The 24472-nt window shown below is 48.3% G+C and overlaps 1 protein-coding gene across 5 annotated transcripts in view; it reads right to left on the reverse strand.

The window, feature by feature from the left end:
• The window catches only part of SLC25A16 (solute carrier family 25 member 16), a 41387-nt gene that overhangs the window by 8831 nt on the left and 8084 nt on the right, over nucleotides 1-24472 (reverse strand). For 2 of the 5 annotated variants that reach the window (XM_077821753.1, XM_077821756.1), the window contains 5 exons: nucleotides 21558-21604; nucleotides 12239-12360; nucleotides 11586-11652; nucleotides 1839-2001; nucleotides 914-982 (listed from right to left, as the gene is read on the reverse strand). In XM_077821753.1, the coding sequence (XP_077677879.1) occupies nucleotides 914-982; nucleotides 1839-2001; nucleotides 11586-11652; nucleotides 12239-12360; nucleotides 21558-21604 (468 nt within the window). Of the gene's footprint in view, nucleotides 1-913; nucleotides 983-1838; nucleotides 2002-11585; nucleotides 11653-12238; nucleotides 12361-21557; nucleotides 21605-23062; nucleotides 23132-24472 lie in introns of those variants that run through there. The other 3 variants (XM_077821752.1, XM_077821757.1, XM_077821754.1) reach the window with 2 other exon arrangements.

The following is a 24472-nucleotide window of genomic DNA, read 5'->3' on the forward strand; positions in this document are numbered from 1 at the left end:
AATAGAGTCTAGGTCACAGTTTAACATGGTTAAACAAGGTTAGCACATTTGCAGTGTGAATGCAAGGGGGGGTTTGGCTTGAGCCCAGGCTCAGCCCCAGGCCTAAACTGCTGTGTAGATATACTCTCAGTGTCTACAACTGTACTGTCAATCAGTACTGTGGTTACAAGAAAGTGATAGTAAACAAGAAAAAAATAATCATTCACATTGGGGCCAGATCCTACACCATTCAAGACAACAGAAGTTGGTGACACAACCATCCCCTGCACTCCTGCCTTGAGGACCTCTTGAGGTCCCTTCTAGTCCTACGATTCTATGTCTATGGCTACACTACCGCGGTAAGTTGACCTATGCTACGCATCTCCAGCTACGTGAATAATGTAGCTGGAGTCGACGTACCTTAGCTCGAGTTACCGCAGGGGTTAACGGGAGAAAAATCTCCCGTCAACTGACCTTACTCTTCTCGTAGGGGGCAGAGTACAGGGGTCGACTGGAGAGCGATCTTTAGTAGACCCGCTAAATCAACCACCAGTGGATCGATCTCAGAGCATCGATCCAGGCTGTAGTGTAGACCTGCCCCGAGATTCAACAGAATCAGGATTGGGCCCTTGGAGCTTATTTATGCCAAGTGAAGCTGTAGTAAATTGAAGCCTAACACAAAAGAACTTCAACAATAAAGATCTCATATTCGCAGAATTCATTTCTGTGATTTTTAAAAGAGATCACAATAAAGAAAAAAACAGTTTCCCTCTCAGTTAAGAGCACAGAAACCTATTACCCTCTCCACTAGTGGAAAATATGAAGGAATCTATAGCACAGTTAATCATGTATCAGTTTTAAACAAAGAGGTTTACTTATACATTTAGGAATTCACTTACTACAGTTGAAAAGGATGGTATAATAAAATGCTTACAGGCACTTGTCAGCATCTGGAAGAGCTGATCCTAACTGCATTCGCCTACGAGTTACATCAAGTGGATATCTAAAGAAGAGAGTTGTTTGTTTGTTTGTTAAAAAAGAAAGCATTTTAACTACTTGAACGGCAAAAATATGAATACAGTGTTTGTGTGTATATATATACACACATGAATATAAATAAAGGAAGTTCCCTGTGAAACTTCCAAGTTCCTTTTACAGTGAGTCAAGGATCAAACTCAGTGCCCAACACAGCTGAAAGTTCTCCAAAAACCGAGATTTCCGCCAGCACAATTAAAAACAGTGAATCAGAATCTTAATATATTCCATTAGGGAGAAGTAAAGAAGATACATGAAGATCAGACAGAGCATAAACCAGTTTGTGTAAAACAGAATTTAGGGAGGAGACAGAAATGCATGTGTGACATTTGTAATTAACTAGTTTAGAAAAAAATAAATGCCAAAAAAATAAATCCAATCAATTCACCTGTTTCTGGGCCATGGAGAAAATCTGACAAAGGCAGAGAGTAGAGAAGGAGGGAGAAATAAAAATAAACTATGCCAAATATAGTAACTTAAATATATATTTGTAGCTATGATTTTGTTTTAAAATGAACTGATGTAAAACAACTCCAACTCTAGGTAAGATTCTAATTTACCTTGGTGGAAATTTGTCAGAATAAAGACAGCAGGATTTGGTCTGATACATATACTTTTAAAGATCTTCAAAATTAAAACACATTCAGAAAGTGAAGCACCATGAAGTAAGTGCACTCTAGTTTCTGACCTATCAGGTAAAAAAAGGCTTAACTCTGAAATATTACATTTAAGAAAAATTCTTAATCCAAGATAGCATATAATTTCTTCAATAAGTGCAGCTAAAAACCCCAAAACAAACAAACCCATATCCCACCAAAACTTACGATATTGTCTGTGCTATTGCTCCAGCCAAGCCACCACACAGCAAGCTTACATGTGTTTTCAAAACTAAGACTTCAGGATTATCTAAGGAAGGCCTTCCAAGCAGGCTAGGTGCTTGGGCAAGTCCAATGCTCTTTAAGGTACTAAAGGTAAAAAATGAAAAACCTGAAAGAGAAAAATGTAATTTTATGTAGACTTTAGGAAACCACAAGTTTCTTACTGATACACATAGAGTCTTTGTAACATAAGAGAGTAATCACACACTGAATTATTTAATTCCTGATTCTTTACGAGGTTTTTATTAAATATTGTGAAAGAGAGAAAAGTTACATACATTACATAAATCAATACAAATATTACATATTTATCCAATGTGACAGGGTCGAGCCAGATGGCTACAGGAGAGTAACAGAAGGCAGATATATTAGCCCAGGCTAAGTAGGTCCCTTTTCCCTCGGTAAGGTAACAGGGAAGATTTTTTTTTTTTTTGGAAACAGAAAAGAAGTTTATTGGTAACACTTACAAGAATTACCAAAGGAAACAAAACAACTATGCAACAAAACAACACAAACAGAAGGTATAACACAGCAGCCTTCAGGAGGGAGAAGTGTTCAGGCTAGCGTGGGCCCAGAGCGGGGGGGCTTCCTCGACACTCGTGGTTTTCCACCCTCCTGAGTTACCTGGTGGCCTAGAGCGGGGGGCTTCCTCGACACTCATGGTCTTCCACCCCCTCGAGTTACCTAGTGCCGCGCCCAGTGTCACCGATCCTCCCTCTCCTGAGAGTGCCCGGCAAGATGGGCACAGCTGCGGGGTGGGCGGTTTAGGGGTGGGGGGGTAGACACCCATGTATTATTGGACCCCTCCTAGATGACGGTAATGATGGTATCCACAGCGGCAACGGCTGGGGCTGGCGTCTCTCGCTCTTCCCCTCAATCAAAGGGTCAGACAGAGGGAACCGGACGGGGTCACCGAGCAGAGAACCGCTCCTCGAAGGCGTCAAGGGAGTCGGTGGACGCTGCCCAGAGGAACTCCGCCCGGATACGTGAATGTACTGAGGACCGGAAAAAAGCCCTACAATCACAGGACGTTTCATGGGCCAACCTCCTCTCTCTGGTTTTATAAATGGCTGTTCTAGCCAAGGCTAGGAGGAGGTTGACCAGGAGATCCCACAATTTTGTGGGGCCACGGATGGGAAGTGTATAGATAAAAAGGTGAGGGGAGAAATGAAGCCAAAAGTGCAATAGAATATTTGTGAGGAGCCGGAAAAGGGGCTGCAATCTGGCACACTCTAAATATACGTGCGCCAGGGTTTCCCTCACATTACAAAAAGGGCAAGTATCCGGGATGGGGTAAACCGTGTCAGAAACACGCCCGTGCTCACAGCTCCATGAAGGAGCCGCCAACTGATGTCCCCGACGGGCCTCGAGACCAAGGTGGAATACAGGCTGGCCCATCGAGGTTGCTCACCCTCCAAAGGTGGCAGGAGGTCCCGTCACTTTGTATCGGGGCGGGACACCAGGGTGTGGGCGTGAAGGGTGTGAAGCGTGAGTGTGTATAAATATTTCCGTGGTGCAATTTGAAAACTGACCGGCTGCAGTTCATGCAGCCAGCTTGCAGTGAAAGGGTGAGGGGTTTGTTGGGATCGGCAGGGTAGGGGCCCAATGGAAAGGTCCGGCGGGCTTGGGGTAGAAGATGGGCGGGGTGCGCCCTCGCGCAAGGCTCGGTTGACATAAGCCCGAGCAGCGGGGGTCAAGGCGGCCTTCACCTCCCGAAGTACGCACCGGGGGGTACGAGGGCTGGAGAGCCCCACGTGCCGAGCGAGCGTCAGGGGATCCAGCCAGTCTCTCCGGTCGTAGTCCAGGAGGTCTCCGACCCTCGTGACTTCCGCCAGGACCAACCTCTGGCGCACCGGGCGGGACTCCGCCACCTGCACACGGAGTTGGGGATTGTGCAGCAGGGGCTCCATGAGGAGATCTGCTCCCACGGTGGCCGCCACGGACCTGGTCGTTAGAAACAGTTTCCAGGTCCGGAGGAGGTCCTGGTAGAAGACCGGCAGCCTGGAGAGGTCTCGCGGAAAACCTCTCGGACAAAGATAAAAGAGCTGCCGGTCGTAACGGAGCCCTTGGAAGCGGTGCAGGAAGGCGTGCGCCAGTATGCTCCATGCCGAACTACTTGCACTATAAAAGAGCCTCTGCAGGGCCTGGAGGCGGAAAACACGGACCTGAGTGTACAGACACTTCAGGCCCTGCCCTCCTTCCTTCAGGGGTAAATGAAGAACTCCAACAGGGGCCCAGTGCATTCCTGACCAGAAGAACACTAGGATCAATCTCCGGAGGTGGGTCAGGAAACCCGGGGCTGGGGCCAGGGTGTTGAGCCGGTACCAGAGCGTGGACAGGACTAGTTGGTTAAGCACCAGTGCTCTCCCTCGGAGGGAGAGACATCGGAGTAGCCTCGTCCATTTCCGGATCCGCTCTATCACCCCACCCTCTAAATTTTCCAGTTCTCCGGCGGGGAAGGGTGCGTGGCGGAAAGGTAAATGCCAAGATAGAGCAGTAGACCCGCACTCCACCGGATGGTCTGAAGCGCGGGTGGGAGGGAGCTTACCTGCCGCCAGTCCCCCACCGCCAAGCCAGAGCTCTTGACCCAGTTGACTCAGGCGGAGGAGGCTGCCGAATAGATGGCCTGGCATGCCTCCACTTGCGCCAAGTCGCCCAGGTCCTGGACCACGAGGAGTACGTCATCGGCATAAGCCGACAGGACCAGCCGCAGCTCCGGCTCCCGCAGCACCAACCCTGTCATCCTCCTGCGGAGGAGACAGAGGAAAGGCTCGATCGCCAGAGCGTACAACTGGCCCGAGAGGAGGCAACCCTGCCGCACTCCTCGCCCGAAGCTGACCGGTTCAGTCAGGGTCCAGTTGAGCCTAACCAAACACTCCGCGGAGGCATACAGCACCCGGAGAAAACTCACAAACTGAGGTCTGAATCCAAACGCCTGCAGCGTGCTCAGGAGGTACCCATGGTCTACTCTATCGAACGCCTTCTCCTGATCAAGAGACAGGAGGGCGAACGACAGACCATCTCTCCGCCTGAGTTCCAAAAGGTCTCGGACTAGAAATAGGTTGTCAAAAATGCTGCGACCCGGGACAGTATAGGTCTGGTCTGGGTGGACCACGTCCGCCATCACGGACCCTAGCCACAGCGAGATTGCTTTCGCTATGATTTTGTAATCCGTGCTAAGGAGTGAGACGGGACACCAGTTTCGTAAATCGCGGAGGTCCCCCTTCTTCGGCAGCAAGGCGAGCACCGCTCGCCTGCACGACAGAGGGAGGACCCCGCTCTGCAAGGACTCAGCCCAAACAGTGACTAGGTCTGGGCCGAGGATGTCCCAGAACGCGCGGTAAAACTCCACGGTCAGCCCGTCCATGCCCAGAGATTTATTGGTGGGCATGCGACGGAGGGCTTCCGAGAACTCGGCCAGGGTGAGAGGCAGCTCTAGTCAGTCTCGGTCACCCACGCTGACCGTAGGGAGTTCCTCCCAGAGCACCCCGCAAGCGCCAGGATTGGTCGGATCTGGGGAAAGGCTTGTGTAGAAGTCACGGGCCCTCCCACACATCTCCTCCGGATCCGTGAGGGGGGTGCCGTCTTCCGCAAGAAGGCAGGGGACGTGTTTCTTGGCCCCCCTCGTTTTCTCTAGGGCTTAGAAAAAGCGGGAGCCGCGGTCCATCTCCCGAAGGAGGCGGATGCGGGACCGAACGAAGGCACCTCAGGCCCGGTGGTCCTCGAGGGCCTGGAGCTCCTCCCGCTTCTCCCAGCACGCTCCGCAGAGGGACGGGTCCTTGGGGTTGGCAGCCAGGCGCCTCTCCATCTCTAAGACCTCCCGTTCCAACTGCTCTATTGCCGCATTTCGCCGTCGGCTGGTGCCCCGAGTGTAGTCACGGCAGAAGAGCTTGGCGGGCACCTTCCCGAGATCCCACCATCGCCGCACCAAGGAAAGGCACGCCACTGCTCTCGCCAGGCCAGCCAAAACTCCTGGAAGGACGTCACGAAGCTCTTGTCCTCCAACAGGCTGTTGTTAAAGTGCCAATAGGCCGGCCCCGGTCTCTCTGCACGGAGGGAGACCGTTATGGTGACTAAATGATGGTCGGAGAATGGGGCCGGCCGAATGGCGGAGGAGTGGGCCTGTGAAAGATGGAAATGGGATAAGTAAATACGGTCCAACCGAGAATGGTGTGACCGATGGGCCTCCACCCAGACAAAAGTGAACGTGGAAGTGTCATCTGGGTGATGGTCACGCCAGACGTCCGCTAGGGAGTGATGTTCAACTATCCCTCAGAGAATATTCGCAGCAGCCGGGCTCGGCTCGGCCCCTGAACGGTCCCGTTCCTCGAGGGTGGTGTTAAAGTCCCCTCCCAGGACCAGGCCCTCCTGCGAATCTAGGGTGCCGAGAAAGTCGGACACCCACTGATGGAATTGTGGCCGCCTTGAGCTCATTTGCGGGGCATAGATGTTAACAAGATTGACCACGAGCCCCTCCATACGGACTTGAAGGTGCAGCAGGTGGCCCGGCACGGCCTCAGTGACCCCTAGCACCTCGGGCCGTAGTTTGGGGGAGAACAGGGTCGCCACTCCAGCTTGTCAAGTCGTGAAGTGGCTAAAATATACCCCGTCTCCCCATTCCAGCCGCCACCTGTCCTCGGCGGTCAGGTCCGTATGGGTCTCCTGCAGGAAAACTACAGAGTACCCCCCTTCCCGAAGGTAAGAGAGCACCTGGGACCTGTGGAGAGCCATCCTACAGCCCCTGGTATTCAGGGTCGCAATAAGAAGAGGCGTCATGCGGAGGGCTGGGGGGGGGGGGGGGTTCTTGTTGGTGGGGGTGTTCAGGGCCCCCGGCGGGTTGCGCAGCAACCCGTGACCCATCCCGTGGATGAGTAGATCGTTTCAGAAGCCGCGGCACCGCGCCTTCCTTGCCCCCTGCCCTCCTGTATAAGGGCCCTTGTGGCCTGGAGGATTTGGTCAAAGTCCCCCCATAGCTGAAGAGCCAGCTGTACCCTATTGCGGGCGCCATGGGTGTGTTCTAGGAACTTCCATAGTGCATGCCGCAGCTCATGGGGGGGTGGGGTTACAATTTCTGGGGTATTCCCTGGTGGGGCTCTTAATACAGCCTTGTGGTCCGCTAAGGCGGGCAGACAGGGTGCGGACCACCGACAGAGCGTCTGACAGGCTGGGGTTATTAAATTCATTTCATGCCTTGGGGTGGAGGGGGATGGGAGGGAAAAAATTGCAACTCCTAATGGGTCACGACTAGAAAGTGCAAAGACTGCTCCCTGGGGGAATCTGCGAAAGGCGGGAAGGAAATAACCCCAGGGGCGGCATTAGCATTGCAGGAGGAGGGGACTTGGGCAGGGACGGGGTGGGGGCAGGGGCAAGGCTCTGGGGTTCAGGAGGCAAGCAGCTAAAGGAAAGTGCTTCCTGAGCAGAGTCAAGGGTTAAGGAGGGGGCTCCCAGTAATGCTAGGCGCTGGCTCCGTGGTGGTCTTGGCGGCCATGGCATCAGGTGGTGGACCACCTTCTGCAGGGTGCTCGCCCGGGAAGGCAATTAGGGGGAGGGAGCATGGGGAAAGGGGGGCTGGGGTAAGGTTGCCCAGCTCGAGGCCAGCCGGCAGTAGATCATCCTCTCCCTGGGTGACCGGGGTCAAATCTAGGGCCTCAATCTCCGCATACACGGAGGAGAGGCCAGCTCCTGCTACCCCGGGAGCCTCTCCTCTAGGGCCCGCCTCAACCGTCGCCTCGGGGTCTGCGGGGGGTTCGGGTGGTATGCAGGCAGAAGAGGCGTCCTCAGGAGTCTCGGAGGGGAGTGTCTCCCGTGGAGGGGGGATTCTGCCCTCCAATGCCAGTCCGTCTTCCCCTCCCAACACCAGCGGATGGATCTCACTCGTGGCCGTAGCGGGAGGCTCAATATCGGTGCCTCCTTTCCTCGTCTTCTGGGGGGCTTCCGCGCCGGATGGATGCAGCGGAGCTCGAGCCTTCCGCTTGCCTCGCTTCCCCTGGACTAGGGTCCAGCCCTCCATAGCGTCGTCTGGGGGTTGGTTAGCAGGGGTCTTGTCGGGGGGCGGAGGCGATGGTTCAGGGGTTCGGGCAGGTAGCGGTGAGGCAGCATGGGGGCTTGCCATACCCTCCTCCATAGGCTCTGCTGGATTGGTAATAGCAAGGGTGGAACTCCCTTGCTCGCCCGGGTGTTGTAGGGAAGGTATCTCTTGGGCCCGGACGGGAGCAGCGATGGGTCGAGTAGGAGGAGGGTTGGTTTCAGGTGCCGGGCAGCCAGGGGCATCGGCAGCGACGGGGCCGATGTCCTGCCGGGTCTCGGGTGCCCCTCCCCCCCGGGCCAAAGGGCAGTCTCTGCGGACATGCCCCACTGAGTGGCAGAGGTAGCACCGGGCCTCTCCGGTGGAGTAAAAGACCCGATAGCGGGCTCCCTGGTAGGGGACTAGGAAAGACCCCTCGAGCGCCTCTCCATCACACGCCCCCGCCGGTGGTAGAAGCTGCACTTGCCAGCAGAACGAAAGGACGTGACGGAGGGGGGGTCCTTGCAGCCCAACGGGAGAGGGCTGATGACAGAGAAGTTTCCCCAGTGTGGAGAGAGCGGGTAACAGGGCAACATTGGGTAAGAAGGGAGGAACGGAGGTGAGGACGAGGCGAACGCCCAGATCTTCTAGCGGCTCTAGGGGGACAAACACTCCCCCCACCGCCAGGCCCCTCTCCACCGCCTCCTGGACGGCAGCCTCCGAAGCTAAGAAAAAAACGACCTTCCCATACACCTTGGAGGCCGCCACAATAGCCGTGGGTCCTACCACCTTCGCCAACGCCTGCACGCATGTCTCCACGTGGGGTGAGCCGGGCAGCAGGAGGCAACGGACACCGTGCCTCCTGGTCAAGGTGGGGAAAGGGCCCTGGCCGCTGGTGATGGTAGCGGAGGTGGGGGGGGGGGGACGAGATGACGAGGCGGCAGGCAGGGGGGAGCCCGTCACCACCCGGGCATACATCCTGGGGGCCGGGGGAGGGACAATTGCAGAGCTGGTGGAGGGAAAGGCAGGGAGGGGTGCCACGGTCGATGACGAGGCCACAGCGGTGGGGACAGCCCCTGCCATGGAGGGCCTAGCGGTTTTAGCGGGGCCCTTTCCTTTCTTCCCACCCTGGCCCTTCCGGCCAGCTGGGGGAGGGGGGGGGTTCCTAGAATCTGGGGGGCGGTGGGCACAGCAGCAGCAGTAATCACCCCGGTGCCTCCTGCTGCCGGTGCCCCAGCAGGGGGGGGATGGCAAGTATCTTAACAATAGTGGGGGGGGGGGAATCTTGGGGGTCGGGCAGGGGGGGAGGTGGGGGAGGGACAACTGATTTTGTTAGAGGGGCCTTGCCCCTCTCATTCCCCGCCATTGTGAGCAGGGAGAGACGGGGAGACACCAGAAGGAGGAGGAGGGAGGGGGAAGCAGAGTAACTGCTCCTCCCTGCTGGGCTGCAGGCGGGGGGGTGGGGGAATGCCAAAGGGGTTGGACTGGGAGGTGGGGGGGGGAAACAGATCGGGGTCCGATAATAGGGGCAAGCTGTGGGATAAGCAATCCGGGGGGGGGGGGGGTGGTGCAGATCCACGCACGTTTGTCCAAAGAGTCTCGGTTGGTCGGCAGTTATGTCCGGTCCGAAAGGTAAAGTTCAAAGCAAACAGCTGGATCCGAAGGTAGATGGCAGGTTGCCAGCAGGGACGGACGGCGGAGGGGGGCCGTAACAGTTGTAGTGATGGTGGGGGGGTGGGCACCGATGGATCAGGGGGGGCTCCGCGCCACACCCCCTGTGCCGCCACAAACGCAAGTAAACCACAGTCAAACTCCCCCCCACGAGAGTATAATTCAGAAGATTACTCAGTCTTACGGCCCCCTTCACGATGATTTGTAGCTTCCCTGGGTTATTTCTCCTGTCTTCTGAAATCTTCTTCTCCAGCTGTTTTGGCTGTGTTCCAAGGCTTCCGGCATGCTGAGAATGTTGTAAAGATAAGAAGTAAAATCCGACCTGCCAGCAAAACGGCTGGGTCTGGGGGTTTCCACTCCCCCCTCCAGATAGCAAAATCGGCAATCTTCCCCCCCCTCCTCCGGGAGGCTCAGCTGACGCAAATAGCTGCTCCCAAAAGCAGGCGTGGGGGGGGGGGGGGGCTGCTGGCGGCAAGCTGGAGGCCGACCAGCACGTAAACGGCAAGAAGAAAAAAATAACAAAAAATCAAACCAAAACAAAAAGCGTCTGGCCCGGTCGGAGGGGGGAACTAAGGCAGGTTCAAAAAGTAAGAAAAATCCAGGCCAGGGGGCTTTAGAAAAGAATAGAAAGCAGACAGCTGAGGAGCAAGCAAAGGACATTCTGTTTCCCAACAGGGAAGGTGTCAGAACAATCACTAACCTTCTGGAGGCAATTAAGACAGGCTGATTAGAACACCTGCAGCCAATCAAGAAGCTGCTAGAATCAATTAAGGCAGGCTAATCAGGGCACCTGGGTTTTAAAAAGGAGCTCACATCAGTTGATGTGTGTGTGTGAGGAGTTGGTGTGTGTGTGAGGAGCCGGGAGCAAGAGGCACTCGGAGCTGAGAGTGAGAACGCAGATTGTTGGAGGACTGAGGTGTACAAGAATTATCAGACACCAGGAGAAAGGTCCTATGGTGAGGATAAAGAAGGTGTTGGGAGGAGGCCATGGGGAAGTAGCCCAGGGAGTTGTAGCTGTCGCATAGCTGTTCCAGGAGGCACTCTAGACAGCTGCATTCCACAGGGCCCTGGGCTGAAACCTGAAGTAGAGGGTGGGCCCGGTTTCCCCCCAAATCCTCCCAACTCCTGGTCAGACACAGGAGGAGTCAACCTGGACTGTGAATTCAGAAGAACGGCCAAGCTGAGGGCTGCCGTAAGCTCCAGAGCGAGCAAATCCGCCAATAAGCGCGAGACCCACCAAGGTAGAGCAGGAACTTTGTCACATCAATAGCAATCTTAAGTGTGGTCTAGGATTCAGCTTGTTGTAATTTGCCAAGTGTTGAGAAGGCACTTTGGAAAAAAGTGTGCCTTAGGCATTAATTTTAAGAATTGGTTTTTGTACTACACATGCAATGGAAGCGTACATACAATAATACTTTGCGCATCTGTCTTGTAACTTCTAACCAAGGATCTTAAAACACTTTGAAAAAAGTGATTTTTAATTTAACATGTTATAGTTACAAGTAACACCTAAGATTAGTATAATTGAAAGAAATTAGAAAAAAATCTCATATCTTTTCAGTTTATTTACTTCATTCGAGAGCATTTTCCATAGTCAGTTTCATTGTTTCCCCTTTATAGTCAGTCTATTTCCCTTAGTTTGTGTGGGCCTTTCACACAGCAACTACAGCCAGATTGGCCAGGTTTAGGAACAGGTCCTGCACCTTTTTCCATCGGAGAAGCTTTAGGGGTGGGGAGCGAGAGGAGAACTCAGTCACTGACCCCTCACATCTCAGAAAGGTCACTTAGGGATTTTCACCAGTGGTATAAGTTACAGCAGCTATTCTAACTTGCACTGATCAACATCATAAGCTGATCTACCATCAGATCAGGAAGCTACAAATGACTCCCTGCAGTTTGCCCTTTCCATTCTGTCCAAGCAGAAATTTAGCCCTTCAGTTTAACAGAAGCAAATACAAATTTTGCAAATACAACTGTGAGACACATATACAATGCTAGCAACAACATTTTTAACTTACCTGCATAAGGAGCCATTCCTACAACTGTTGGCATCAGTCCTCTGTAAAATCCAATGTAACCTCCTTCCTTTTGAAGGAAAAATAAAAATACAAACAATTCATGGCAAACAGAAGTAGAAATAGTTAGATTATTATGGAACTGATTGTACTGACAAGTCATTTGTATGACAGTGCTAGCCACGCAATGAGGTATTAATATTAACCTCATCTTCCTCTTCCTCAGCGGCTGAGAGGAGGGACTATAAATTGGCTGCTTAGGAGACAGAGAGGAGAAAATGCTTAGGAGAAGGCAGGTCTACCTACACCCAGAATCACAAAGTAGGGAGATGATTTCCAATACACACAATTAAGTATGTTACTTTCCAACCCCTGTTATAAATATTATTCTCAGAGGCAAAAACCTCAGGAGTATATACCACTGTTATTTCCAATTTGTTGTCCTCTGCCATTTCCACCAGCTTGAGCCACCCTCCACCAGCATGAGTAAAAGGGGAGCATCCAGACCCTCTTGTAAAACGAGAGTGTGCTACACACACAGTCAAAGCCAAATTCACATTTGTTTCCCTCAGGTCATTAAATAGTGGTGCACAGCATTAAAAAAATACAACCACCGCATTTTTCTTTAACAAGTATGGAAGGAGAAAATGAAATACCTTTGAATAAATGGTCTTGAATGCATGAATAATTCCTGTGTACTTGTGCTCCCCTTTCACTTGGAATGCCAGACGTGCTCTAACCATATCAAGAGGGTAAGTACAAATGACTGCTGTTATACCTATTTAAAAAAAAGACCACCACCACATACCTTAATTGTTCTTAGATAGTTTTAAGCAACAAAAGATCCTTTCAAGGCAAATAATTAACATAAGAATGTATACTCAACAACAACTTTTAAAAAGTCAAATTTAAAAGTCTACCTTTAATCAAAGGCTAAGAGAACTAAACTCAGCCATGCATTGAGTATCACATTTGTATCCATCAGCATTAATAGGAGCTATGCAACTAAACCTCAATCCTGCAATGACTTATGTTACTAACTGGACTCATATGAATAACCCCATTGGAGTCAGTGGGACTACTCACTTGCATGTGTAGTGAGTAAATCTTTGTAGGATCAGGGACAAAGGACCTAATCCTGACATATTTAAATATTCAAACATTAAATGAGAGAACACCACAGACTTATACATTTAATTTCCAAAAAGTGATGTTAGCAAAAAGTCTAACAATACAATTACTGTATATTTGTAAGTGTATATTTAAATGGTATCTGAACACACTGAAGTTATTCTAAATGAAAACTTAAAATAAGGCTAACAATAATAGTTTTGATTTATGTTGATATTTAATTGGGTTTTTTAATCATTCTATTTACTCTTAGCTGAATGACAATAAATTAGTTAATGCCACATTGTTTACAGAGCCAGATTCTGTGGTCCTTAATTATGCATGCCGCACTTAATTGTGGAAGTAGCCCATTTGAAGTCAGTGTTGTGTGATTAAATGCTACGTCCATGATTAAGGGTTGTAAATCTGACCAAGTGTTATTGCAGCACCACTGACATGCCCTGTAGTTAACTTTATATCATCACTTCCATTATAAAACTCTATAGCTGTATTTTTCTTTGGTTAGACTTCATAAGATGATATTTACTTGGACAACAGAAATCTGAAGATCTACCATCATGCTGCTCCAAATTTGCATAGAGGCTTAGATGTTGCCATTTTAGGGGCAGTTCACAAACAGAACATAGATTAAAACAATGACAGTCCTCACTAACACCATCATTTGAATAATTAGTCTCTCTCTACCACTAGGCTATGAGGTAGATAGTAACCCATGAATTGTTTACAAGCAACATGGAGGGAAAACTAAAATCACTTACAAATATCTGAAATTGCTGTAGTTGCCCCCTCCTACCACCCTTCCCCATTTTACAGTTATAACCCAGGAAGCAAAGAAGATTCAATTAAGGTAAGAGTATGTAATATAATTTTAATATTCTCTCCACCACCCACCTACACACAATCAAAAAATTTTTAGAGTATAAAAGAAAAAAAAAAAATGTAAGGGACAAAGATGGTAGTAAAGTGGGAGAAGAGGAAGATAAAACAAACAATTACAAGGTATGAAATTCTTTCTTGTTACAAAAAGAAAAGGAGTACTTGTGGCACCTTAGAGACTAACCAATTTATTTGAGCATAAGCTTTCGTGAGCTACAGCTCACTTCATCGGATGCTATAGCTCACGAAAGCTTATGCTCAAATAAACTGGTTAGTCTCTAAAGGTGCCACAAGTACTCCTTTTCTTTTTGCGAATACAGACTAACAAGGCTGTTACTCTGAAACCTGTCTTGTTACACTTCTCTTCTACTCCATCCTACAACTACTGTCTAGTATACAGGGCAGACAGAGCAACCAGCATCCAAAAAAGAGGTAGGCTCATCATACTGCAGTTTTTAAACTCAGACACAAACCTGCAGAACAGAACCTTGTTAGAAAGCAAAATGAGACTATCCTGACACATTGCAGACATCAAGGGACCATGTTTCAGCCCCCTCAGACTAAGCAGAGAGAAGTCTAATGGAGTATCCTCAACTTGTTCTGGAAAGGAGTAAGGGCAGCAAGCCAAATATTTTGCCATAATGGATGTGAAGGTTCTCATGGAGGCTTGAAAACAAGATGAGCGCATACTAATTAGGTGTTCTAAATTCCTTAGTCCAGACCTAACAAAATTCAAGGACACATTTGCCATCCAGTGAGTAAAACTTCTTTTTTCAAAGTAGGATTCAGTTACAACAAAAACCACTGTGAGATAAGTGAAATACCTGCAGTCTTATTCAGGGTCTCAGAGGAACTATAAAATCCAGGCAATCTTGGAATCTCCTCTTCAGACCATTAAAAATATATATATTTAAATCTTTATTTTCAGTTGGGAAAGGTAGAAAGCACATTCAGATATATTATTGGCAGAGTCAGAGTTATTACAATAAGTATTTAATTTTACAGAAGGCCTCTGCTTAGCATCTTAGGAGAATAGGTGTTGATCTTGAGATTAAAATGCTCAAAGAAAGGGCATTTTCTTGTTGCAACTTAGTGCCCAAGTTTTATGAAATCTTCAGATTACAAAGGACAGTGGTTAAGCTTCCACTCCCCAACCCATGAAGGAACTGAACCATCAGAAGCAAAACTTGGGTGTTCATCTCTGGTGCCATCACAGTGACAAAATCAGTAATTATTTGCTTTCAGGGGAAAAAAAACAAACACAAATTCAAATGGTTTTCTGCAGGAACCACTCACTCCTGTTAAAATCAACATTTAAATTGACTTGCCATAGCAGATAGATAAGTCCTGAAGAAGGGATATGTTGAAGAGGGGGAGCACACTTCTACACAGTGGCAGAAGATTGGCTTCCTCTTGGAACTGTATACTTGTAGTGATATCATGATTATACAGGCACCATCATCTTTCTATACATTACCAGAACAAGGTGACTTCTCCAGAGAAGTTTCTTCAAATTGTAGTAAGCCAAATGAGACTTTCCAATTGAGCTTGGAAAGAACCCACAGACTAGCTCTCCATCCCAGAAAGCTAACATTGGTCATTATGCAATCTAAGGGTATGTCTACACTACAAAATTAGGTTGATTTTACAGAAGTCCATTTTTAGAAATCAATTTTATACAGTCAATTGCGTATGTCCCCACTAAGTACATTAAGTTGGTGGAGTGCATCCTCATGACCATGGCTAGCATAGACTTACAGAGCAGTACACTGTGGGTAGCTATCCCACAGTCTCCGCTGCCCACTGGAATTCTGGGTTAAGCACCCAATGCCTGATGGGGCAAAAATATTGTTGCGGGTGGTTTCGGGTACATGTCATCAGTTGCCCCTCCCTCCGTGAAAGCAATGGCAGACAATCGTTTCGCGCCCTTTTTCCTGGGTCACCCATGCAGCCGCTATACTACGTCAAGCATGAAGCCCACTCAGCTCACCATCACCACTGCTGTTGTGATCATTGTAAACCTTGCGCATTATCCTGGACTATATGCGGAACCAGGTTAAGAGACGCCAGCACGAGGAGGATATTGATCAGGACAGAGACACAGACATTCCTGAAAGCACGGGCTGTGGCAATTGGGACATCATGGCAGCAGTGGGGCTGGTTGACAAAATGGAATGCTAATTCTGGGCCAGACAAACAAGCACAGATTGCTAGGACTGCATAGTGTTGCAGGTATGGGATGATTCACAGTGGCTGCGAAACTTTCACGTGCGTAAGACCACTTTCCTGGAACTCTGTGAGTTGCTTTCCCCCACCCTGAAGCGCAGGAATAGCCAGATGAGAGCTGCTCTGACAGTTGTGAAGCGAGTGGCGATAGCCCTGTGGAACGCCTTGCAACGCCCGACTGCTACCCGTCAGTCAGGAATCAATTTGGAGTGGGCAAGTTTACTGTGATTCAAGTAGCCAATGCAATGCAATCATTGACATTCTGTTATCAAGGGTAGTGACTCTGGGAAACATGCAGGTCATAGTGGATGGCTTTGCTGCAATAGGGTTCCCTAACTGTGGTGGGGCGATAGGCGGAACTCATATTCCCATCTTGGCACCGGACCACCTTGCCAACCAGTACATAAACTGCAAGGGGTACTTCTCAATGGTGCTGCAAGCACTGGTGGATCACAAGGGACGTTTCACTGACATCAGTGTGGGATGGCCAGGAAAGGTGCAGGACACCCGCATATTTAGGAACTCCAGGCTGTTCGCACAGCTGCAAGAAGGGACTTACTTCCTAGACCAGAAAATTACCATTGGGGATGTTGAAATGCCAATAGTTACCCTTGGGGACCCAGCTTACCCCTTGCTCCCATGGCTCATGAAGCCTTTTGCAGGCAGCCTGGACATTAGCAAGGAGCAGTTCAACTATACGCTGAGCAAGTGCAGAACAGTGGTAGAATGTGCCTTTGAACGTTTAAAAGCTCACTGGCGCTGTTTGCTGACTAGGTCAGACCTCAGGGCAACCAACATTCCCATTGTTATTGCTGCTTGCTGTGTGCTCCATAATATCTGTGAGAGTAAGGGGGAGATGTTTATGGCGGGGTGGGAAGTTGAGGCAAATCGCCTGGCGTCCGATTTTGAGCAGCCAGACACCACCGCGATTAGAAGAGCACAGCTAGGCACACTGTGCATTAGAGAGGCTTTGAAAACCAGTTTCGTGACTGGCCAGGCTACAGTGTGACAGTTGTGTGTGTTTCTCCTTGATGCAAACCCGCCCCTTTGTTGATTTTAATTCCCTGTAAGGGAATTACCCTCCCCTCCCCTCTTCAAAATAAAGTAACTATATTTTTGAAAGCGTGCTTTTTTTTTTTTTTTAATTAATAAAGAAAGAGATAAGGGACAAGGTAGCCCGAAAGCGGTGGGAGGGAAAGCAAGCAATGGGTTGGGTTTCACATTTAAAAGGAGGGGCTGCAATTTTCGGGTGGATGTGCAGCACACACCTCCCCCAAAGCCTTCGCGTGGCTACTCTCCGGGATGATTCCCTTCTCCTTCTTCTTCTCCCCCTCCCACCCGCCGCGTGACTATTCTCCAGGATGATCCCTTCTCCCCTCCCCCGCACCATGTGACTATTCTCTGGGATGATCCCTTTTAGCCAAGTGCAAACAGCCCAGCATGAACATGGTTCTTTTACTGTTCCCTTACAAAAATTCCCCTATTTCAACCAGGAGACATTGAATGATATCACTCTACTGAGGCTAACACAGAAAGATATAGACCAAATGTTGCTTTAATGGGACCAAAACTCAGGACCATTTGCTGCCATGCTTTGTGCTGCAATGATTCTAGAATACTTGCTATTGGCTTAGCGTGGTAAAGTGTCTTACCATGGAGGACAAAATAAGGCAGCCCTCCCCAGAAACCCTCTGCAAAGGCTTTCAGAGTACCTCCAGGAGAGCTTCATGGAGATGTCCCTGGAGGATTCCCGCTCCATCCCCAGACATGTGAACAGACTTGTCCAGTAGCTGTACTGGCCGTGAATTGATCCCAATTCTTCAGGGCAAATCAAACATTAAACACTATTGCTTTTAAACCCTGTACTGTAGTTACAAATGTGCACTCACCGGAGGTGCCTTCTCCGGCTTCAGGGTCGGGGATCCTGCCTTGGGAGGGTATTGGCTCCAGGGTGATGAAAAGATCCTGGCTGCCAGGGAGAACAATTCACCGTTTGCCTGCTGCACATTCTCCTCCTCTTCATCATCCACAAAATCCTCCTCCCTGTTGCGTGAAACTCCCCCCTTGCAGGTGTCCACGGATAGTGGTGGGATAGTGGTAGGGTCCCCCCTAGAATGCCATGCAGCTGATCATAGAAAAGGCATGTATGGGTCCCTGATCTGGAGAGACCATTTGCCTCCTTTGTCTTTTGGTAGGCTTGCCTGAGCTCCTTAACTTTCACGCGGCACTGCTGTGTGTCCCTGTTGTAGCCTCTCTCCAACATGCCCTGTGAGATTTTGGCATATATATTTGCATTTCTTCGTTTTGATCGGAGTTCGGCCTGCACAGGTGCTTCTCCCCGTATAGCAATCAGATCCAGTGTCTCCCTTTCGATCCATGCTGGAGCTCGTTTGCGATTCTGGGGGGACTGTATGCTCACCTGTGCTGCTGAGTTCGCCACGCTGACCAAACAGGAAATTAAATTCAAACGTTCCCAGAGCTTTTCCTGTATACCTGGCTAGTGCATCGGAGTTCAAAGTGCTGTCCAGAGCGGTCACAATGGAATACTCTGGGATAGCTCCCGGAGGCCAATACCGTTGATTTGCATCCGCACTACCCCAAATTCGACCCAGCAAGGTTGATTTTAGCGCTTCTCCCCTTGTCGGGGAAGAGTACAGAAGTCAATTTTAAGAGCCCTTTAGGTAGACTGAACGGGGTTGGTTGTGTGGACGCAGTCATTTTTAAGTAGACCTAACGCGGCTAAGTTCGACCTAACCCCATAGTGTAGACCAGAGCTAAGCTTCTTAAGTCAGAGAACCAAAGGTTCTTGCCCCCTGGATTATCCTCCCAATAACCAATAACACACTTGCTGCAGAAGAGTAAGATACATTTCAGACAGTGTGCAGTGTTTTTCTGACAAAACAGCAGGCATCTGCATGATGAGTGTCTCTGGGGTAGTGTCACCCAAGGTTCAATTGATGTAAATTGCAAAGTCCCAACTGACCTGCACAACCAAAGCAAGCCCCAACAGACTACAGTCCATCTGGCAACATCTGGACTTTCCCTAATGGAGTGTCTAACACTATTTCAAGGTGGAGTAACTAGAGTCCTATCCAGATGAGATTTCACAGTTCACAAAAAAGCAGTTATATTTGAGGAAATGGACTATCTAATCCCTGCCCTGATCAGGTAGTATTCCAAGTAAAGCTGGATGCATATTCCTCAGACAAAGACTGGCCAACAGAACCTCCAGGAGTTTGTTGCACACAACAAGTGGCCAAACCTAAATCCAAATAGCATCTGAATCTGGAAAACTCTGAATGGAGGAGTGCAAAAAACTGCATGTGAAAAGGCCTTAACAAGACCCATATTTTACATGTTTTTGATTAAGTCCTCTAGCCTCAAAGTTTGATGAAGGGAGTACACTCTGAAAAGTCCTAATGACTCAACAAATCCAGTGTGGGCCACAATCTCCATGTTTTCTTTGGAACCAATGGTAACTAGTGGGAGAAAGACACTTATCCCTGTTCCTCTAGGCCAGCAATTCTCAACCAGGGGATCAGGGCCTCCTGGGGGGCTGCAAGCAGGTTTCAGGGATCTGCCAAAGTAAACCAGAGAACAAGGCCATGTTAGATTCGCTGGGGCCCAAGGCTGAAAGCCAAAGCCTGAGCAACTTAGCTTCTCAGGGCCCCCTGTCAGGGTGGGGCCCTGGGTAATCGCTCTGCTTGCTACCCCCTAACACTGGCCCTAGCTTTTAATCTACTGGATATGCAGAAACACAGTTGTGGCACAGCTAGGCTGTGGCATTTTTGCAGCATGCTGGGATGGGGCTCAGAAAGAAAAAGGTTTAAAACCCATCCTGTAGGCAGAAATACAGCAGGGGGTATCAATATTTATTTTTTGATTTAGAATTTCCACATTGATTTAGAATAGCGACTACTTCTTCTGCAAGATTCAAGGGCCAAACTGTGACAATGAATGCAAAAGGCAAAAGACCCAGCATAAATTGTAGAGTTTAATCTCATCTCTACTGCCTAAATATTAGACAGTAGAGATGTCGGAGCTCAGCTCACATCACACAATTTGACAGCTGATCAAATTATCTAGAATTATCTGGTGCTGGGCTAACATCTTTTCCACAGCTTCTTCTTTTACGTGATGGGATTAGAAATAATAAGATATTTCCTGGATAAGAGGCAGGAACTGAGATTTACAGACAGAGCACAGCATTGGCCTGCAAGAATACAACAATTTGTTCCCTCTTTGCTGAAAGAAACCACTTCTTCAAAAAGATCATAAAGCCATGAAACACAACAGGGATTACTTCAAACTCTCTGTTTTGTTTCCCCAATGGTGTCTGGATCTGGGAGCTGTTATTGAGATCAGCTGTACAAGCATTCACCTCCAGTTCTCTTCAGGATTTCCTACCATTATTTCACCTTCTTACTCTTCCTTCTTTGTCAAATGGAAGTTTAAAGACGAAAAAAAGAAAGCATCTCTCTAGAGCAAAGAGAGAAAGGCTGAAGGAGAATTGTGCCTATTAAATGTATGTATTGCATATACACCAGCCTTGATTAAAAATCATTTTTTCCTTCTTCCTTGGAAGTGGAAAACTACTATTCTCTATTGTTCCATCATTCTATAGGGAGACAAACGGCAGAATCCTCTTTTTTTAAAAAATACATACATTGAAAAAATTCTTTTGGATGCCTCAAATACAGGACTTCTAATGACAAGTTTAACTTGAAGACCAAAGGGAGTCCTGTCTGGCTATATTGTCAGCGAATGTTCAAAAGGAACCTGAACTACAGAAATAGCACAAGGTACAGTCTTACACTAGTGTAGGGGAATGGACTAAGTTACCCAGGCTGAATGTATTTTTAAACCATGAATGGAACGCCATGACTACAGCACAAGGAATTCTTTTTCCACTGCAGCAACAGCACATATGAGAAAATAGATGAAGTCTAGCAGACCTGTCAGGTAGGTCAAGGAGCTTCCCTAGCTCAGGAAAGTTACAGGAAATTCTACAGTTCCTAGACCCAGGGCCACCCTTACCTATACCCAAACTACGCAGCGGCGTGGGGCACCAAATTGCCCCAAATTTCCTGGTGCCCTACGCAGCTGTGTGCTGCTCCAGCGGTCAGCCTGATCCCTTGGCCGGGTGAGGCGGCCAGAAAAGCTGCCCCCACCCTTGCTCCCCTTACCTCTTCCCCAAAGCCCCCACCCCTGCTCCACCCCATCCCCACTCCCACTCCACCCCTTCCCCTGAGCTATGTCCCAGGGAACTCCAGCAGGGGTCGGGCGTGCCCTGCACTCACTAGGAGGCAGGAAGTGGAGCAACCCAGCCCCAGCCCACTCTGCTCCGCCGGCTCCCAGCCATGCCGCCGGTGAGTGCTGGGGTGCGATTCCCCTCTGCGTCCCAAGGCTGGAAGCCCGGGAGGCAGAGCAGAGCAGGCTGGGGCCAGGTCACTCCACTTCCCACCGCCCCATGAGTGTGGGGTCTGGCCCGCCCTGCAATCACTGGGCAGCAGGAACTGGAACGACCCAGACCCAACCCACTCCACCCCCCAGCACGAGCCGACGGAGCGGTTTCCCACCTGCCCCCCCAAGCCTACTTTTGCCCCCCACAGACCTTGGGCACAGCCCCCCCTGCAGAGGGCTGCAGACACCCCCTCCCCGCCCCCCGGGGGGCTGCGTAGGGCACCAAAATGTCTAGGGACGGTCCTGCCTAGACCTGTAAAATATAATTAAATTGCTTACATCTCAAGGAGTTAGCTGAATGATTCCTTTTGTATTGTACCTTCATCCTAGTATGATAACAAAGATAAGGATGTTGTAGTTAATACTGAAATGGTACTTTCATTCTAAACCTTTATTTTCAGTCACTTTCTGTAAATTAGCTGATGGGCTAAAGTTCCTTATACTTACTCTTATACCACATGAATAATTCTGAAAACAACTGTACTGAAGCACAAGAAACATGTGTTTCTCTCTACTTTTGATGAACAGCCAAAACTAGTTTATCAAAAGTAGGGGGAAACACATGTTTCTTGTGCTTCAGTATAGTTGTTTTTACATTTGGAGAACTCAAATGGCTTTGTTTTCAAAATCCTTACTTTTAGAGAGTTTGTTTTGTTTTTTAATCTTTAAACAATTCTCTAATATCTACCATTTTTTCTTTCCTCTCAGCCAATTCTCTTTCCTTAAAGGAAATGATAAAGCAATTATCTGTTAATTAAGTGTTATGGTTGAAATTTGAATCACAAAAGAGTCAGGAAATTCAGAGTTAAAGTCTCCACAGTAACTTTAACCAGGCCTCCTTGAATATATACATTACAATGGTTTTTTTCATTGCAGTCACTCATACTTCCCCCATCCCCACTACTTTTCTCCTGATTGCAGAGGGATACCTTTGACCTGCGTACATTAGGAAATATGTTTGTTTCCCACCATTGCTAACAGTGATTCAGTTCCATTTACATTAGCAATGTTGTGAAGAACCCTGGCTAGACAGGACTACCACATCTCCAGTGTTTAAAAACACAACTTAACAGAAGCAGCTGTGAAACATACAGCTGCATCAAAAGGGAGAAGAGGCGCAGGCAGAATCACCCTCTTCTGTGACACAGTTCTGAGTCCAAGGATGCTAGAGAAAACCCCTTCTCCAAAGGTACCATGGCACGTGAAGTGCTATGCTTCCCCAAGAGCCAACTAGAGACTCAAGCCTTCAGGACTAAATGGGTTGCACCTGGCACTGTTGGACACTAATGTTATCAGATTCTTTGCTCAGTTTTTTCTCTCCTCTGTGGGAGTAAATGGCCATTTACTCCAACTCCCTTCCAGACCTTCATTCACAGTCTCTTCACTTCAGCCTTACTCCACTGCCTTCCATGATCACATCCTTCGTCTTTCCCTTCTCCTACAACACTTTCCCACCTTCGCTCCAATCCTTACCCCTTCCTTTCCCTCTGCATGTGTGTTATGTTCCTTCCCACTCCTCATTTAGTCTATTACAGTGGTTCTCAACCTTTCCAGACAACCGTACCCCTTTCAGGAGTCTGATTTGTCTTGCGTGCCCCCAACTTTTACCTCACTTAAACTACTTGCTTACAAAATCAGACATAAAAATACAAGTGTCACAGCACACTATTACTGAAAAAAATTATTACTTTCTCATTTTGCTTGTATGAAATTTTGCACTGTACTGACTTTGCTAGTGCTTTTTATAAAACTAGCCAAATATCTAGACGAGTTAATGTACCTACCCCCTGGAAGACTTCTGCATATTGCCAGTTGAGAATCACTGATCTATCTGATCTACTGAGATTTTAGGCTGTTTGTGGCAGGGACTGTCTCTTATGCTAGTATTTGTACAATACTTAGCACAATAGTTGGTTGGTCTCAAGGTGCTACTGTAATACAAATAAAAGAGTTAATGTAGTCTAACCAAGTCTTGACCACGTCTTGCCAAATGGATTTTGTTAGCTTTTAGGATTTTATGGATTGTTTCTTTTCATTCTCTCTTCTTTTGTTTGGTTGTTTGTTCAATATGAGGGGCAAGGGGGGAGGGATCTTTATTTCATGAGGTTCTTTTCTGCTTAATTGAAGGCAATAGTGTCAGTAGTCCACTGTTAGTCAATTTTTTTAAAAACAAAAGCTACCTATTTAATACCATTTAATGACTATGTGGAAAATGCCAATCAATGTTAAGTCCTCTTCATATAAAGGTAGTAATAAGAATTAGTTTTTACCTCCCCACTGTGTTCCTTAGCTGTTTTGGGTTGAGTGGGAAAATAAAAATGCATGCCTCATATTTTACACTCACAGCTTGCTAACTGTTATTTCTTCTAATACCATAATAATTGTTAGAACTCAGATTTAAAAAAAAAAAAGAAGACTGTAGAAGACTGCTCAGAAGAGTTCCATGACAATATTCCAAAGCATCCTATAAGGCCAGGGATCATACGAAGGTCCAAAGAATCCACCCATTTCAGAGTCATAGAGTTTAAGACCAGAAGGGACCACCACATCATCTACTCTGATCTCCTGCACATCACAGGCCTCTAAACTGCACCCAGTTTCTCCAATATTGAGCCCATAACCTGGTTTAGATTGAAGTATTACAGCCCTCAAGAAACAAACTATACTGTGACACAGACAGAGGATAGGAGGGGCCAAGGTGCACAGTGCCCATGGTCCCTGCAATGGCAGAGCAATGATCTAGCAAACAACCTGCACGCCATGCTACAGAGGAAGGGGGGGGAAAAAAACCCACCAAGTTGCCAGTCAATCTGACCTGAAGGAAAATTCCTTTCGGACTTCCTAAACCCTGACCATTAGCACATGAGCAAGACTCACCAGCCAGGCATCTAAAACAAAGGATTCTTTATACCATCTCAGAGCACCAGCCCCACCATGTCCCACCTCCAGCTATTGCCATCTTTGATGCTTTACAGGAAAGGGAAAAAACAAAAACTAACAAATTGGGAGGACAAAATTTTCATCTGACCCTTCCAAGTGAAGCTGAAATCCTGAGGTATGTGATTTAAGAACATTAGAGATAGGATCAGAAGGGACACTCCCTGACCCACTAAGCCCAGCCTCTCACCCCCATCTCAGCACACAACCCCATCATACAAAATCCTACTCAAATTTATCTAGCTCTATCTTAAAAT

Source organism: Eretmochelys imbricata, chromosome 7 (genome assembly GCF_965152235.1).
Source record: "Eretmochelys imbricata isolate rEreImb1 chromosome 7, rEreImb1.hap1, whole genome shotgun sequence".
Lineage (NCBI taxonomy): Eukaryota > Metazoa > Chordata > Testudines > Cheloniidae > Eretmochelys > Eretmochelys imbricata.